At 38.3% G+C, this 14749-nt stretch overlaps 2 protein-coding genes across 2 annotated transcripts; one reads left to right on the top strand and one right to left on the bottom strand.

The window, feature by feature from the left end:
• Positions 1-6045: 6045 nt before the first annotated feature.
• On the bottom strand, positions 6046-8190 carry PTAC16 (plastid transcriptionally active 16). Its single transcript, XM_089143808.1, has 4 exons — positions 7624-8190; positions 7069-7530; positions 6895-6963; positions 6046-6815 (listed from the first exon to the last, which is right to left on the bottom strand). The coding sequence occupies exons 1-4, from the start codon at positions 8026-8028 to the stop codon at positions 6219-6221; spliced, it is 1533 nt and encodes a 510-aa protein (XP_088999934.1). The 5' UTR covers positions 8029-8190; the 3' UTR covers positions 6046-6218.
• On the top strand, positions 8119-13433 carry LOC149023253 (fringe-like protein (DUF604)). Its single transcript, XM_089142721.1, has 4 exons — positions 8119-8265; positions 11435-12112; positions 12696-13232; positions 13335-13433. Exons 1-4 carry the CDS (start codon positions 8119-8121, stop codon positions 13431-13433), a joined length of 1461 nt encoding a protein of 486 aa, XP_088998847.1.
• The last annotated feature ends 1316 nt before the right edge of the window (positions 13434-14749 follow it).

Below are 14749 nucleotides of genomic sequence, written 5' to 3'. Positions count from 1 at the left end.
AGAGCCAGATGTAGTCCAAAAATGAACTTAGGAGAAGTGGTGAGGGCAAAGCTCAATACAGCTTAACAATACAGCTTAGGTCTTGAATCAAGTATGACTTCACATAGAGCTGACTAAGGGTAATAATCCTTGTAGGCTACCCCATTTACTTGGGATAAGGCTCAATCATTATTGTAGGCCCCACTTAGTTATATATTCGATGCTGTTTCAGCAGAAAATTTAACCTGCTAATAGCATATCGATCATTCACAACAACAACAACAAGAAGCTTTGTCCCAACTAAATGGGGTAGGCCACATGGATTCTTGTCTTCCAATCAGTTCTGTTTGAGGCCATGCTAGATACAAGGCCTAGACTATGCATATCCATCCTTTTAAGTAGTAGAAATTACTTTAATTTTGTTTTCATTACAAGTATTTTCACTTGCTGATGGACTTCCAACCATGAAAATATTATCAATGAACAAGCAATTCCTTTCGAAATCCAATTTAAATTTTGTTTCTAGTCAGATTTATAAAGGATGAGGTTAAAAAATTGTCAAAATCAGCAAGAGAATTTTGGTGTTATGCAATACATCTGTCCATTAGCCAGCAGTATCATAGGCACACCTTGGAACTTGACAATCCCTTGAAATGGTAATAAGATGCGTCAAAATGGGAGGTTAAGTTGTAATGTTGTATTCAATCACTTAAAAGGGTAAAAAGGGTGTCAAAATGGGAGGTTCAATTGTAAAGTTGTAATTGATCACTGTGATGACAATTTAAGAGTAAGGACTATGATGACAGATGTAGTGGTAGACTTACATAAGTTGTGAGTTCAATGAATCATGAATAGAAAAACCATTTGATGTGAAACTAATATAGACCAAATTAATGTCCAGTGGCATATAAACAATCTTAGGAAGCAAATTAAAATTTCACTGTGTTGACAAGGATATGTATGATTTGCATCCTCAACCAAGGACAATCCACCCAAGACCTCACTAATAAATAAATAATAAAGATGACAACATGGATAGTGTAAACCAAATATAGAAGCCTACACCCTCACATCCCCAACTTCCAAAGAAATGGGAAAAAAAAACCCCCTCTCCCAATACCAAAAGAAGAATAAGAGAGAACCCTACCAAGATAACCTGAAGCACTAAGTGAGGAAACTGAAACTTAGAGATATTTTTCCCTTGTGATATGGTAGTTAATAGTCTTTCTTTCATGAATTTTATGATTCATCATTGACTTTCCCAACTCCCTTTCCCAATTCCACAAGAAGAATAAGAGAGAACCCTACCAAGATAACCTGAAGCACTAAGTGAGGAAACTGAAACTTAGAGATATTTTTTTCCTTGTGATATGGTAGTTAATAGTCTTTCTTTCATGAATTTTATGATTCATCATTGACTTTCCCAACTCCCTTTCCCAATTCCACAAGAAGAATAAGAGAGAACCCTACCAAGATAACCTGAAGCACTAAGTGAGGAAATTGAAACAAAGAATTTTTTTTTCTTTCTTGTGACATGGTAGTAAATAGTCTTTCTTTCATGAATTTTATGATTTATCGCAGACTTTCCTCAACCCCTTCCCAACCCTGCGGCACCCTTAGGATCCCTCTCCCTTCACTTCTATGTAAACCCCTACCCTCCCTTAGCCCTTAACCTTAGTTCCAGGCCCTCCCCTTTGCCCTTTATTCTTCTTTTCCTCTCCTTTAACCTGTGGCAGCTTAGTAAACCCAGAAAAAGAGATTTAAACATAACCCTAGAATAACTATATCTTCTAATAAACCCTAACTCCTAGCCCTTCACCCTTTTAGGATTAGCTTTCCCACCCCCTTACTCACACTTGATCCCAACCCACCCCTTCCCCTAAAGTAAAACCCCAAAATTCTGCAAATTGCATCCTCCTTCATTCTAGAATTTTCAATTTCTTAAATCTCTTGAACCTTTCATCTAAACCTTGAACCCTTTTAGGATTAGATTCATTAAACCCCAGGTGACATGCTGACCTAAACTCTTGCCTGATCCAAACCCTCGAAATCCTAAATTCTTAAGAACCCTAATTTCCTAAACCCTAGAACTGAAATTTGATTCTGGAAATTAAATTACAGTAAGGTTCCAAGCTTCAAAATCCAAAATCCTTTAACCCTAAGCTTGGCTGAATGCTTCTAGGCCTATAGCTGACCCCTGTCAATTGTCGACCCAAAGACCATCCAAACACCAACCACTGAAGGCATTCCCAGCCCTCGAAGACTGCTGGTTCCCAAGAGAGAGGGTCCTGGAGTGCGATTAATTCTAGGGAATATTTCCAATATCTAAACCTTAGAATTTGGTTCACATCAGCCCTACTGTCACTTTTCCACAAATCAAGCCAATGTAGTACTCCCGGAAATTCTATGTATGAATAATAGTAACAATGATGAGAAAATTGATAGAATACAAAATAATATGAAACAAATATGGTGTGATTTGTGTTACCTTGTTGGATCTTTGTTTAGCTTTTTTGGGTATCGCTCTGCATATATATATATATATATATATATATATATATATATATATATATATATATATATATATATATATATATATATATATATATATATTATTCTTCTTATTTTATTACAATTTTCATTCGCCAAAATGAAAATATAGTAAAATGGTATGATTTTATTATCATAGGGGCAGTAACCTTATTCCAAACATCATGAGACACCCATTCTGTGATGTGGACAGTTGGTGTCAAGTCTAATAGCTGGTTTGAGAGGATAAGTTTTAGACTAACCATGTGTAAAACTTCGAGTATCTGGAACATCCTGTGTATTCTCTTCTCCCTGATCAGGAACTGATGGTTTATATGGGAAAAACCATGAATGGATGGTTCAGCTCCATCCTCAACTTCTCTGTCTTTATTGTGCATCCTCTATCTTTGAGCAGAAACAGATGGTTTAGATAGGATAAATCATGAACATGGGTGGCTCAGGTCTATCTTGTGACTTGTCACAAACATTTTTGACACATATGCAAGCCAGTGGTCATCAATAATACCAATAGCAAGAATCATTTAAAGCCCTTATGGAAAACCAGTGTAATCAGAGGTGGTCAGTTTCCAAGTTTGGAGACCTAATTGCAGATTACTTGGGCATTTTAGAGTTTAGCAGTATATATCACACCTAGAAATCTCAATTCAAGGCATGATCCCCGGACATATTTTCTAGGTGATGTTAGTCAAGAGTAAGATATGGAGCAACTGCAAGTAGTAATGTCAGTCCAAAGAGGAACATAATTATGATACTTCGAATGTCCACAGTTATGATTAGATTAACCTCTGGTGGCGGATTTCATGGTATAAATGGATTATTCAGTGGTTGTCTATATGAGAAGAAAACTGGATAACAGTGAAGAAGAAAAACCATGGCTATAATGATAGTTAATGGCATTACAACACCTTGGTATTCAGTTTCAGTCATACTGAAATCAATTTCCATTACATGCTCTTAATCCCTTTGCGTCCTTCAAACTCTCAAGATGATATACCTAGGAATTCCCATACTTGAAAATCCCAAAATTTTAAGATATCCTCCTGGAGTTTCCCACTTTAGCATCTGTTTTAAGTCTTAGATCATCATTTCCAGGCTTGCTTTATTTATGTTTTTTTGTGTGGAGTGATTGTGTTGTGTGTGTGTGTGTGTGAGGGATGCGGGTGAGTTGGAATTTAAACTTTGGATTAAAAGCACTGGACATAACTATCAAATATCCATCTCCAAATCGATGGCTTATGTGTACTATTTCTGATTTCTTTGGTAGATCCTAGCAAATCCTGTTGCAGTTGCATCTCTAAGCATTTTGTTGGATGTATGGCCACCAATCCTCACTCACATGAGTGCTTGCAGTAAACTATGCTGTGGTTATTTCACCAGAATCTTGCTGAAGGTCCCCACACAACACTTGGGTCATGGAACTGAGACACAACCGACTAGCTTGACTCTTAAGGTGCAATTCTACAATTTGAGGTGTGTCTAGATCATTATAGCCTTGCATCATTAGTAATTTCATTTTGGTCTCCTTTTAGAGTTGTTTGAGAACACCAGTAACAAAATATATATGGAAATCAAAGTTTTGAGCCGTCCTTTTGTCCTTATTGATGACTTTGATTGGATGAGCTCATAAACTTTTGGTGACATTATCAGACTGAAATCAAGATGTTAATGCCCCTGGAACAAATTTGTGCATCCCAGTACACAAGTTCCTGCTACTGCAGGTCTGGGAGAGGCAAATATACTTTTACTTCTGCTTTCAAGAGAGGATGTTTCCAAGTTTTGAACCTGCAACAACCCAATCATAACCATGGTATGAAATGTCGATGAAACATCGCCGAAAGTTGGCAATATTTCTCTTTGTTGATAGGTACTGACATGAAAAGAGAGACCGATATGAGATATGCCAAAGTTCGGAGATATATCACCGAAATGTCATTTTTTTGAGATTACAGCCATATATTGTTGATTTCTTGCCATATCGTGAGAAATTCAGCGATACATAACTGAATTTAGCCACTTTTTTATTCAAATTTTGCCTATTTCCTAAACAACTATCAGTATCAAATGGGATGGGATGGAATGAGTATGTAATTGTAGGAGAGGATGCTTTCCACAATGGGTTTGACATCAGAGAGTCAGGAGATGGATCCACCTAGGCATAATACTTGGTATTGAGATTTGAGATGATTGGATGACTCTATGTACTTGCCTACATTGGTATACTTTTGTAGTTCTGTTGTATCTTGTACCAATAAGGCTAACTTTACTAATTGTATATTTGTATAATGAATTGTAGACTTTAGTACTTCTCTTCACTAGTTGTGTACTTGTGTTCTCTTTGCATCTTTACATTGGTCTATGAGTTTTCCAGACTTTCAGTTTTGCTCGCATACAGCCGAGCATGTGTAGATCAGGAACATTAGTTTAGGTAATGTTTTTAGCGAAAATAATGCCCTCAGTGTGTTTATTTGCCTCAAATTAGGCTAGACAACAAAATTTAGACAAAAATCACCCTAAATACCCTTCAAAACTAAGGGCAATTTTTCACCGAAACCCTGCCCGCCGATATTTGGGGGTTTTGGTGGTTTCACCAGCCATTGACACCTGAAATGTCAGCGAAATTTCGCAACTTGATTTTAACCTAATTTGGCTTGTTGTCAATTCCTTGAGCATACAATACAAATTTGTACTCGGTCTACTTGTCATGAAGGTGGAGGGCAAAATCTGAAGAGCCAATAAATAGCATATGTTCAAGTTAATCAAAATAAATTGCAGGCATCTGAAGGGCTATAACATCCGGAACAATGTTTACTAGCTGATGGACAACGTTGAGACTATGCTTCTTCTCATTTCATCAGTGCTGATTTAATTAACTTGGTAATATTGGAGTTGATGTAACACTATTGCATGGCAGTGATGCTTCTGAAGAGAGTAACAGATTTTGCATCCCATCTGAATCCCAGAATAGTACTTTTTCTGTTTTCATGTTTCTTGGCATCATATTCCACCCTGTAGGTTTCTGTGATAACCAATTTGCCACTTTGAGTGAACTTGCAGAAGGAAAATGTGTGGATGTGCGAGGCAAAACTTTCCTTCTCATGTTGAACCAGAGTGACTAGTCAAATATAGTGATGCTATAGACCAGGGAATCCTGGTAATAGATTGAAAGCTCAAATACTTAGGAGAGGATCGGAGGTCTGTTGCGGCTCTGTTATGATGATTGAGGAGAAGCCTAGTCAATTGTCTCCTAATCAAACCAACCCCCATCATGTTATGTATAGTTATATATTCAGATTAAATTTGTGGGATTTTTTAGAGATAGAAGATTTAGGCTGAATTCGTGTATGAAAAAGCAGGTCAATTTCATGTTGTGTTTGGCCTTATGAAGCCTGATGACTCTGCTGCTCACCTCCTACCCCAAAAAAGGAAAAAGCAGAAATTTTTTGCTGCCAACATCAACTAATTCATCCTCCTGAAGTTTTTTTTTTGCCAAAAAAAAATAAAAAAAATAAAAATCAATGAGAGTAAGGGTTTTGGGTTCTTTACCATCATCATATGCAACATATACATAACTCTTCTGGTGAGTGGTCTTTAATAATCAATGAGAATCAGGAAGATTTGATTAATTCTGACTGAATTCTGATGCTTTTCCATGGTTCTGAACTTTTATTTCTCAGAGAGGGGGGAAAATCTCAATCATCAACATAGATGGTCTCTTGCTGAAATAGCCCACCAAAGACCTTCCTCACCTCTGGCTTCGCTTCAGCCGTTTTCTCTACCTTGGGTTTTGATGGCGGAGGTGGTTTAGGGGTTCTTGGTTTGAGAACCGCCTTCTGAGGCGGCAAGGTTCGGGCTTTGGCCTGTCCCCTGATGGTGGCTATTTGCACATTTGGCTTCTGCTCAATTTCATCCTCATCAGGTTTTTTCTGAACAGCCGAGGCCAACTGTGAACTCAGCTTTTGCCAAGACAACCCAGAACCGATATCCTTTGCCTTTCCCAAAAGGGTATCCACAGAAGTCCCTGCAACCTCTGCCTTCTGTCGTGCTTCTTTCGCAAGGTTTGCCGCCACTGCTTCCTGCTGCGACAACTTCTTCACCTCATCTTGCAGCTTCTTTGCAGCCTCTGCAGCTTCTCGTGCCTTTTCACTCGCCAATATCGCCTCTTCCTCTGCCTTGGCCTTTGCCAAAGCTTCTGCATACGCTTTCCTCCTTCCATCCTCAGGTATCGCACCCAACAGCTCAGCTGTGGATTTCTGTGGCGCTGATGGATCTGTAGACACTTGAACCACCTGAAAACTAATCTGAATTAGCTCAAGCAATCCAATCCTTTGAAAGTGGAAATCAAACCCATGTGTCTCAACACTTTACCTTATTCTCCGCCATGGCTGTATTGGATAATACATCAGCTATAAGCAATGCTATCTGTGACTTGGCTACCTACTGGACCAAACATTACTCTATTAGCAGAGATGATGCATATACATTTTACAGAAGAAAAAAAAGAAGCAAAAACGATTATAAATTCCATGTTTATTACATTACTTTGAGGTCGTTGGCGCCGGAGACCCCTTCGGGTGAGACGACGAGATTGTAGGAACTCTCAGGGGAGAAATCCTCTGTGAGGCTAGTCTTGATTAGGGTATAAGCAACGTCCGTCTGAACCACCTCTTGCAAGAACTCTGCCACCGTCAATGGCTGCGACTGGGGGGAAAATATGTTTCCGAAGAACGATGAAATGCCGTCCAAAACTTTGTAAGTCGACGATGGCCCCGAAATTGATCTACCATCGTATACTATGGCGACATGGCCAACTCCGGCCAACTTGGCTCCACGAATGACCTGCAAAGCGTCGAAAGTCGTCACCTCCTTCGCCGGACCGTTCTCTCTAGGTCCAATAGTCACCACCACTTTGCTGGCGTTACCAATCGCCTTGGCGATGCTTTCAGCATCTTCATAGGTGGATTGAACTGCGTTTAACCGTCTCGATTCTTGTGGGGATATGATCTGTATTCATGATTTGGGATATCAATGTTTAAAAATTTCATTTTTTGGTAATGAAAAACAGAGCTGGTAACAAAACAGAGCAATTCTACTAACTTGGTATTGTGAAGCAACACGAGCTAGGTCTTGGGCGGCAGCAAGCTCAGGCACACCGGCTCTAACAGTGAAGCCTTGACGGAGGAGGGTTTGTGCAATACGAACTCCAGCTTGACCAGTAGCACCTGAAACGTAGACAGTGCCAGGATCCTTTCGTCTCCTGTTACCAAAAGAGAGAGCAGAAGAAGGGTTCGAAGTAACCACTGGCACCAGAGACCTGACATCAGCTATTTTTTCCAGATTGAGAAATTGCAGCAGGTCTCCGAGCTTTTTAGCGCCGCCTCCTCCTCCTCCTGTTTGGATCTCTGCAAGTATGGTGAATTTAGGGTTCTTGAGATTGACCCTCGACCTGGAACGAGGTGTTGTTCTGAGAATGAATGAATTGGAGGTGAGGGTAGGAGCCATGATTCAATGAGACTTGGAAGGAAAGAGCAGCTCTGTTACTTGTTCACCCAAGTCTGCGGGAGTTCCAGCCAAGGAAAACGAGAGGTTTACATGTCATTTGCAAATTGTAACTGGGGATCACTGGATGAGGAGACTCGAAGTGTTGTCCAATGGGAGATTTACATGTCATTTGCGATTATCCACAACAGAGAATCAGAGACCAGACGCAAGGAACTGGGAAGTGAATTAGATATGAATGTGTGTTTAAAATTGACATACCAGTTCTGCTTATCCCTTTTTCTTGGTAGTTTGGGCCTTGGGGGCTTGAAAATTCTCTTTTCACTGTTTTCTAATCCAGGGGATTTCTACTGAAAAATCTAAAATCAACTAAAGTTTAGAAGGTTTTTGGTATCATCTGATTTTGCTTGGGTTCTTTCGCTGACATGGTGGTGCAAAATTTTATTAAATTTAAGCCGTTCAAAGCATGGTTTGGTTTTTTTTTTTGGTAGAAAATGGTTTGGTTTTACTTTAAAGGAAGCCGGCTTTTTTCACTTACTTTGGTTATAAGAGCACATTGTGTTTTGAGTGTCTAGAATTTAATAAAATTCATATGGCATCCATCCCATGGTGGGTACCACAAGAACCATCACGTAGTGGCACTACCCAACCAAGATTCTCCAATATTCTAGATCAAGGTTTAGTCACCCTGGATCTAGATTTGTATTAGAATCAGTTTTCTTTTTCCGTGATTAGATCCATATTAGAAAGATTAGAATTGATTGTGAGCCCTAAAAAAGTGTCGAATTGTATGGCTTGGTTAGCCCCTTGAGCCTCAGGCTTGAACCTAAGCCGCCTCTCAAGGGAAATTGGGGGATTGAGTGGGGGTAGAGCCCAGGGATTTTATTTTGCAAATTTAGAAAATATTAAACCTTTGAATGTAAAAACAAAAACTCATATTTACATATGTACCCTTGCATTTTCTCTCACAAACGTCAGATTTATTTTTGTACACACGGCAAGATCTTAATGGCTCGTAGCTGGTTGCAGCAATTGTAGCAAATAAAAATCCCTCCTTAGATACCTCAAGGCTTCTATTGGTCAAGGGCTTTATTTTCCCTCATCTTCTTCTCTAGAAGCGCTAAGCTTATTGTAATTCTGACTGAGACAATTGCCCAATGACAAAAAAATTTAACACATGATATTGCATCTTTCTTGAAAGTTGTTTTATATTTTGGAAGGCTACTAAACAAAAATACCATCTCTCATTCTTTAGTTGACGGAGGCAATCTGCCCATGACTTTAAGGCTCAAAAAAAAAAATCCCCCTTTAGGGACCTCATGCTACTATTGGTCAAGGGCTTTATTTTCCTTCATCTTCCTCTCTAGAACGCTTACTAGCTTTGTTGTAATTCTATGTTTGCCACAATTGCCCAAAAAGTTAAGTATATAAATCTTCTTTTCAAGATAATTTTGCAGTCAATGGAATTCTTGGATCCAGTTTTATATTTTGGAACATTTGTCGTGAACAAGGAACACTTCATCTCTCATTCCTATTTAGTTGAGGCAGCAATGCCATCGCTATGATGGCTACTAATGCATGTTAACGGCCCATACATTCCTAGTTGGGACAAGGCTTCTTCTTCTTCTTCTTCATTTTATAATAGCTAGGTTACTAGTTTTATATATAAATCCTCTTTTCAAGATCATTTACAGTCTATGGTAATGAATATTTCGATCCATTTTTATTTCTTTACATTTTTAGTGTGTGTGGTAATTTCATTTCCTACATTCCTATTTACATAATAGCTAACAATTAAATCTATCAATTCATCCTGAAAAACTATTTGGTCGACTTGAATTCCTGCATTAAACAGGGCTGATTGGAAGACAATAATCCATATAGTCAGACTTCTTCTCCTTATTGTTGTATAATAGGTAACTAATCTTGTATATAAATCCTCTTTATATTAGTAATATTCCCCCAAAAAATTCTTCGGCTTCAAAATAAAAACCAAAAAACAAAAACAAAAAGGGTAAATGATCTTGTATATAAATCCTCTTTTCAAGATGATTTACTCTCAAAGTTAATGTGTATTAATTTCATTCCATTTTTAACACTTTTCATTTATTTTTTTCCCCCATTCTTAGCACATATACAGGTACATATAGTATTTATAGATTTCAAATCTATGGAGTCATAATTCATAAAATTAATTGTTTGCTTAATCTGAATTTGTGGAATGAAATCTATCAATTCATCCTGAAAAACTATTTGGTCGACTTGATTTTTGTGAATACACAAATGTTTAGTGCTTTTATAATAGAGGTGAAATCTCACCCCCATACCCATAATCTATAGATTCACATTTTTAGTGTAAAAAGATGAATCTCTAGATTTCATAAATCCATGGATTTTCACATCCAAATGGGTATAAATCTCGCATTCAAGAATCCGTGAAATCTCTGGATTTATATAACCAAACAAACCCTTTTGACTATTTCATACCCATAATCTATAGATTCACATTTTTAGGAAAGATGACTCGTTCAAACCTGGTTTTCCTCCAAAGGGTACTCGCTTCAGCCGTGAAATCTCGATTATATACCAAACAAACCCTTTTGCTGACTGTTTCACTTTTTCTTTGATTTGGGTGGACCTCGAAATGTCTAGTGCTGCTCTTGAAGAACTAAGACATCAAAGGAAATGAGGAATAATAAAGTTCCGCAGAGGAGGAAAGTGAGGAAAGTCAAGATGGACAAAGTGAAAACTGAAAGTACTGAAATGATGTTCAACCTTCGGAGTCCGGATCACCTCCCCGTCACAAGAGCTGTATGTCCTCCCTTGACGCTTCTTTCACCATAAATTTGAGTGTGATCCATGTGGGAGCCTCTGGGTTTCTTTTAAATTCTTTTGTTATTATTTAGATTTGGCCCCCCATGAAAGCAAGAATTTCTGGGGGCAACGTAAAACTTAGCATGAGTTGTACGATTTGTATGTCACGAGAAGAACTTGATAATGGACAGGATACTCTCCATGGAATTGCCTTTACCTGCATGTTTTCTACAGTTTCAAGCCTTCGCCTGAGGCATGTAAAACGCTTGTCCTCATCTGTATTAAATGCAAAACCTAACTTTATTATAGATCAGAAACAGCTAAGTAGCCATTAAACCAAATTTGCTACTTTGGAAAGAATACAGCTACTTAAAACTTTTCTGAATTCCTTACTTCTCAGCTCAGACAATTAACTCAATCAGATCTGTAGGCTTCTTAGTATCTTCCATCAAACACAATGGCCTTAGGAATGGTGGAAATTAGTGAAGTCTGGACAAAATTGAAATCCCTCTTCGATAAATCTGGAGTCCTATTGAAACCAATGTTAATTATGGGATTATCCTTCTTCTTATTCTACATTTTCTTTGTCAATCAGTCTCCAAATTTCTCGTCCTCAATACGCCATAGATGGGATCCGTATGTTCTTCGTAGTTCTTCAAATGCTTCTGCTACTAACATTAGCCATGTTGTGTTTGGTGTAGCAGGTAGTGTGAGTACATGGAAAACCAGAAGGCATTATATTGAAGCATGGTGGCAGCCCAACATAACGAGGGGATTTGTCTGGATGGATAGAACTCCATCAGACTTCTTCCCATGGTCTCCATCTTCTCCCCCTTACAGAGTTTCCACAGACACCAAAAGAGCTTTCAAAGGTTTCGACAAACATGGGATGCCACATGCGATTCGAATGACCCGTGTGATCTTGGAGACATTTAGGGAGTCTAATGCAAGTTTTAGATGGTATGTGATGGTTGATGATGATACAGTAGTTCTTGTGGACAATCTGGTGGAGCTTCTTGCTCGGTATGATCACAACAATTACTATTACATTGGGGCAAACTCAGAATCCGTTGCAGCAAATGAGGTGAACTCATTTGAAATGGCATTTGGTGGAGCTGGCTATGCTTTGAGTTACCCACTTGCAAAGGCTTTAGTCACTCACTTAGACGAGTGTATCAAGAGATATCCCACCTTGTTTGGCAGTGATCATATCTTAGAGGTCTGTATCATTGAGATTGGTGGTTCACTCACTCATGAAAGAGGATTTCATCAGGTAAGCTTTCTCTTCTCTGCACCATTTCTTCTTCTTTTTCTTCCTTCCCACCTTCAAGTACTTGAGGTGCTGTGCCTTCTTGATAGTTTGCAGCGTCACATTGCTTTGTTTAAGTACTTGATGACTTCACATAACTTTAGCTTTGAAATTTCCCTCACTCCCTTCTCAAAATTTTGAAAATTTTCCTCTAACCCTCTTTTCATGTGTGGAATATCAGTACTTGGGCTCGGATTAGTAAAAATTTCTAATGATAAAGATTATGAGTAGAAAATTCATTGTGTTCTGTATGAAATATCAGTACTTGGTCTCTCTTAATGTTAAATCCAGGCTCCACCCCAGAAGCAGATTGTCCATCTATGCGTGGAGCCATGTATTCTGAGGCTATACGTTTAGTTCCCTGTTTTGTTTTGGTTCCTTGCTTTTGTGTACTTCAGGAGTTGTCTCCACTTCATGACTCTCAGTAGTTTTATGGGTTTTGGTTCGATGGATGTGTGTGTGTGTGTGTGTGAAGACCTTTGTAGATTAATTTATGTAATCACCTTCTCATCAACAGAATTTCATTGATATCTGTTGTTCATCACAGATTGATCTGCTCGGAGACATATCAGGATTTTTATCAGCTCATCCACAGGAGCCATTGATCTCCCTCCACCACATTGATGTAGTTGACCCCATCTTCCCATCCATGGATCGCCATCAATCTCTGAATCACCTGATGAAAGTCGCAAAAATTGATTCCTCCCGTCTGTTGCAACAAACCATCTGTTACCACAAGAAGAACAACTGGTCTTTCTCCATCTCTTGGGGTTACTCTGCTCAAATTTATGAGAAAATTCACCCTCCATATTTTCTTCGGAGACCACTTCAGACATTCTTACCTTGGTCTAAGAGAGCTAGACCTGCTTTCATGTTTAACACCAGACCACTCTCTAACAACCCTTGTGAAGCTCCTCATGTCTTCTTCCTTGCATCTATAGAAAGAACAAATGGAACCCAGGTCATTACAAGATATACTCGGCGATGGCCCCGGAACCTACCAACTTGTTTGGCCAGTGGGAATCATTCTGTGGACTCCATCTCAGAGATTCGGGTCTTCTCTCCTGTGAAGAGACTTAAATGGGTGAGAGAACCTTCTCTTCTAGCTACCTTTAATGGAGGTAGGCATGCAATTGGATTATCCACTATATGTTAACTTCATCACTCTTGCATCACTGTTCTGCAGGTTGGAAGAAGGGAATGCTGTGATATTGAGCAGTTTGTTGACTTGAACATGGTAGATGTCAGAATTAGGGGTTGCAGCGATGATGAAATAGTAGCATAGATATGGGCTTTTGATCTTTCAGTCTAGCTATCGAAAGAACAGTAAAATGATCCTTCACAAAGGAGTTTTGTTTTTGATATTACATGATCTCATATTGAGGTGGACTGCACCCAAAAAAATAAATTGAGTTGGATTCAAATTTAGAATTGAAAATTTATTTTCATTAATAGATATTAGACTTTTTTATTTTGGGGAAATATTAATGGACATTAAACAATGGTTACCAGACAATTAAGCCCACCTTGGAATAACATTCTCATCATGAAAAATTAAAATAGAAATTTGTTTGGGTATTAGACATTAGTTGGTCTGGAAGGGGGAGAGGTGAAGGGGTGAAGGGATGAAGGTTCAAACTTACGACGTTCTTGATTGAGGCTGTCATCACTATACCAGCTGTACCTCAACTACTTCCTTTGTCATTGAAGGTGAGGAATGATACTGAAAATGAGAAAAAACAAACTACAAAGGGAATTAATTAAGTAAAAATGTGGCTGGTTTGGTCTAATTTTCAAGTGGGGTTGTAATGAAGCTGCTTTTTCCCTATATTCTGACTCAAACTGTTTTGCCTATCTCCTCTCTTGGTTGCGTTTTTGTTCTTTTGCTTCCTCCTCTTGTCAGGTTGAATAAAATGATTTTTTTACCCAAAAAAGAGCCATTTTCCAATAAAAAAGTTGCATTGAGCTAGGCTTTTCAAGTCCTAAGGAAAATTTCCTAGTTTGACTCCAATATTAACCCTGAACCGACAGGATTGAGTCGGGTCATGCCCATAAGACTCTTTAGCTTGATCCTCATCATAAAATAAATAAATAATGTATAATTCTATATTATTGTCTTACTTTTATCAAGAATAACTTACAAAATGCTAAATTCAATGTTCGAGTCAAACCAACCTTAGTTACCTTGACTAGGCATTCATCCTATTGTAAAATGTTTAAAATTTATGTATATTATTTTTTATTTAAATATATATGTTTTTAATAATGTCTTTTATTTTATGATTTCTATAATCAAAAATTTAGTCACACATCAAAAAGAAAGGAGTTATTTATCTTGTTTATTTATAGTAAACACCTATGTAATACATCTTTGGGGTTAAGGATTGTACTTATGCAGTACAATGCAAACCGATGTGCGACGTGAAGCAAGCCTAAACTCTGGTGTGACCCAACCAAAGTTGTATAGTTATATATTAATTAATATTAAAATTTTCATGTGACTTGGGTCGTGGGTCATAGGTCTTGATTCGAAAAGCCCATTTTGTCATGGACCCTAATTTGAAAAGCCCACTGGGTGGAAGTGTGGAGATGCCATTAGAG

The sequence above is a fragment of the Hakea prostrata genome, chromosome 2 (genome assembly GCF_041222555.1).
Source record: "Hakea prostrata isolate BN-2017 chromosome 2, UWA_Hpros_2, whole genome shotgun sequence".
In the NCBI taxonomy this organism is placed as follows: Eukaryota; Viridiplantae; Streptophyta; class Magnoliopsida; order Proteales; family Proteaceae; genus Hakea; species Hakea prostrata.
The sequence above is the reverse complement of the archived record's forward strand: the minus strand, read 5'-3'. Positions and strand labels throughout refer to the sequence as shown.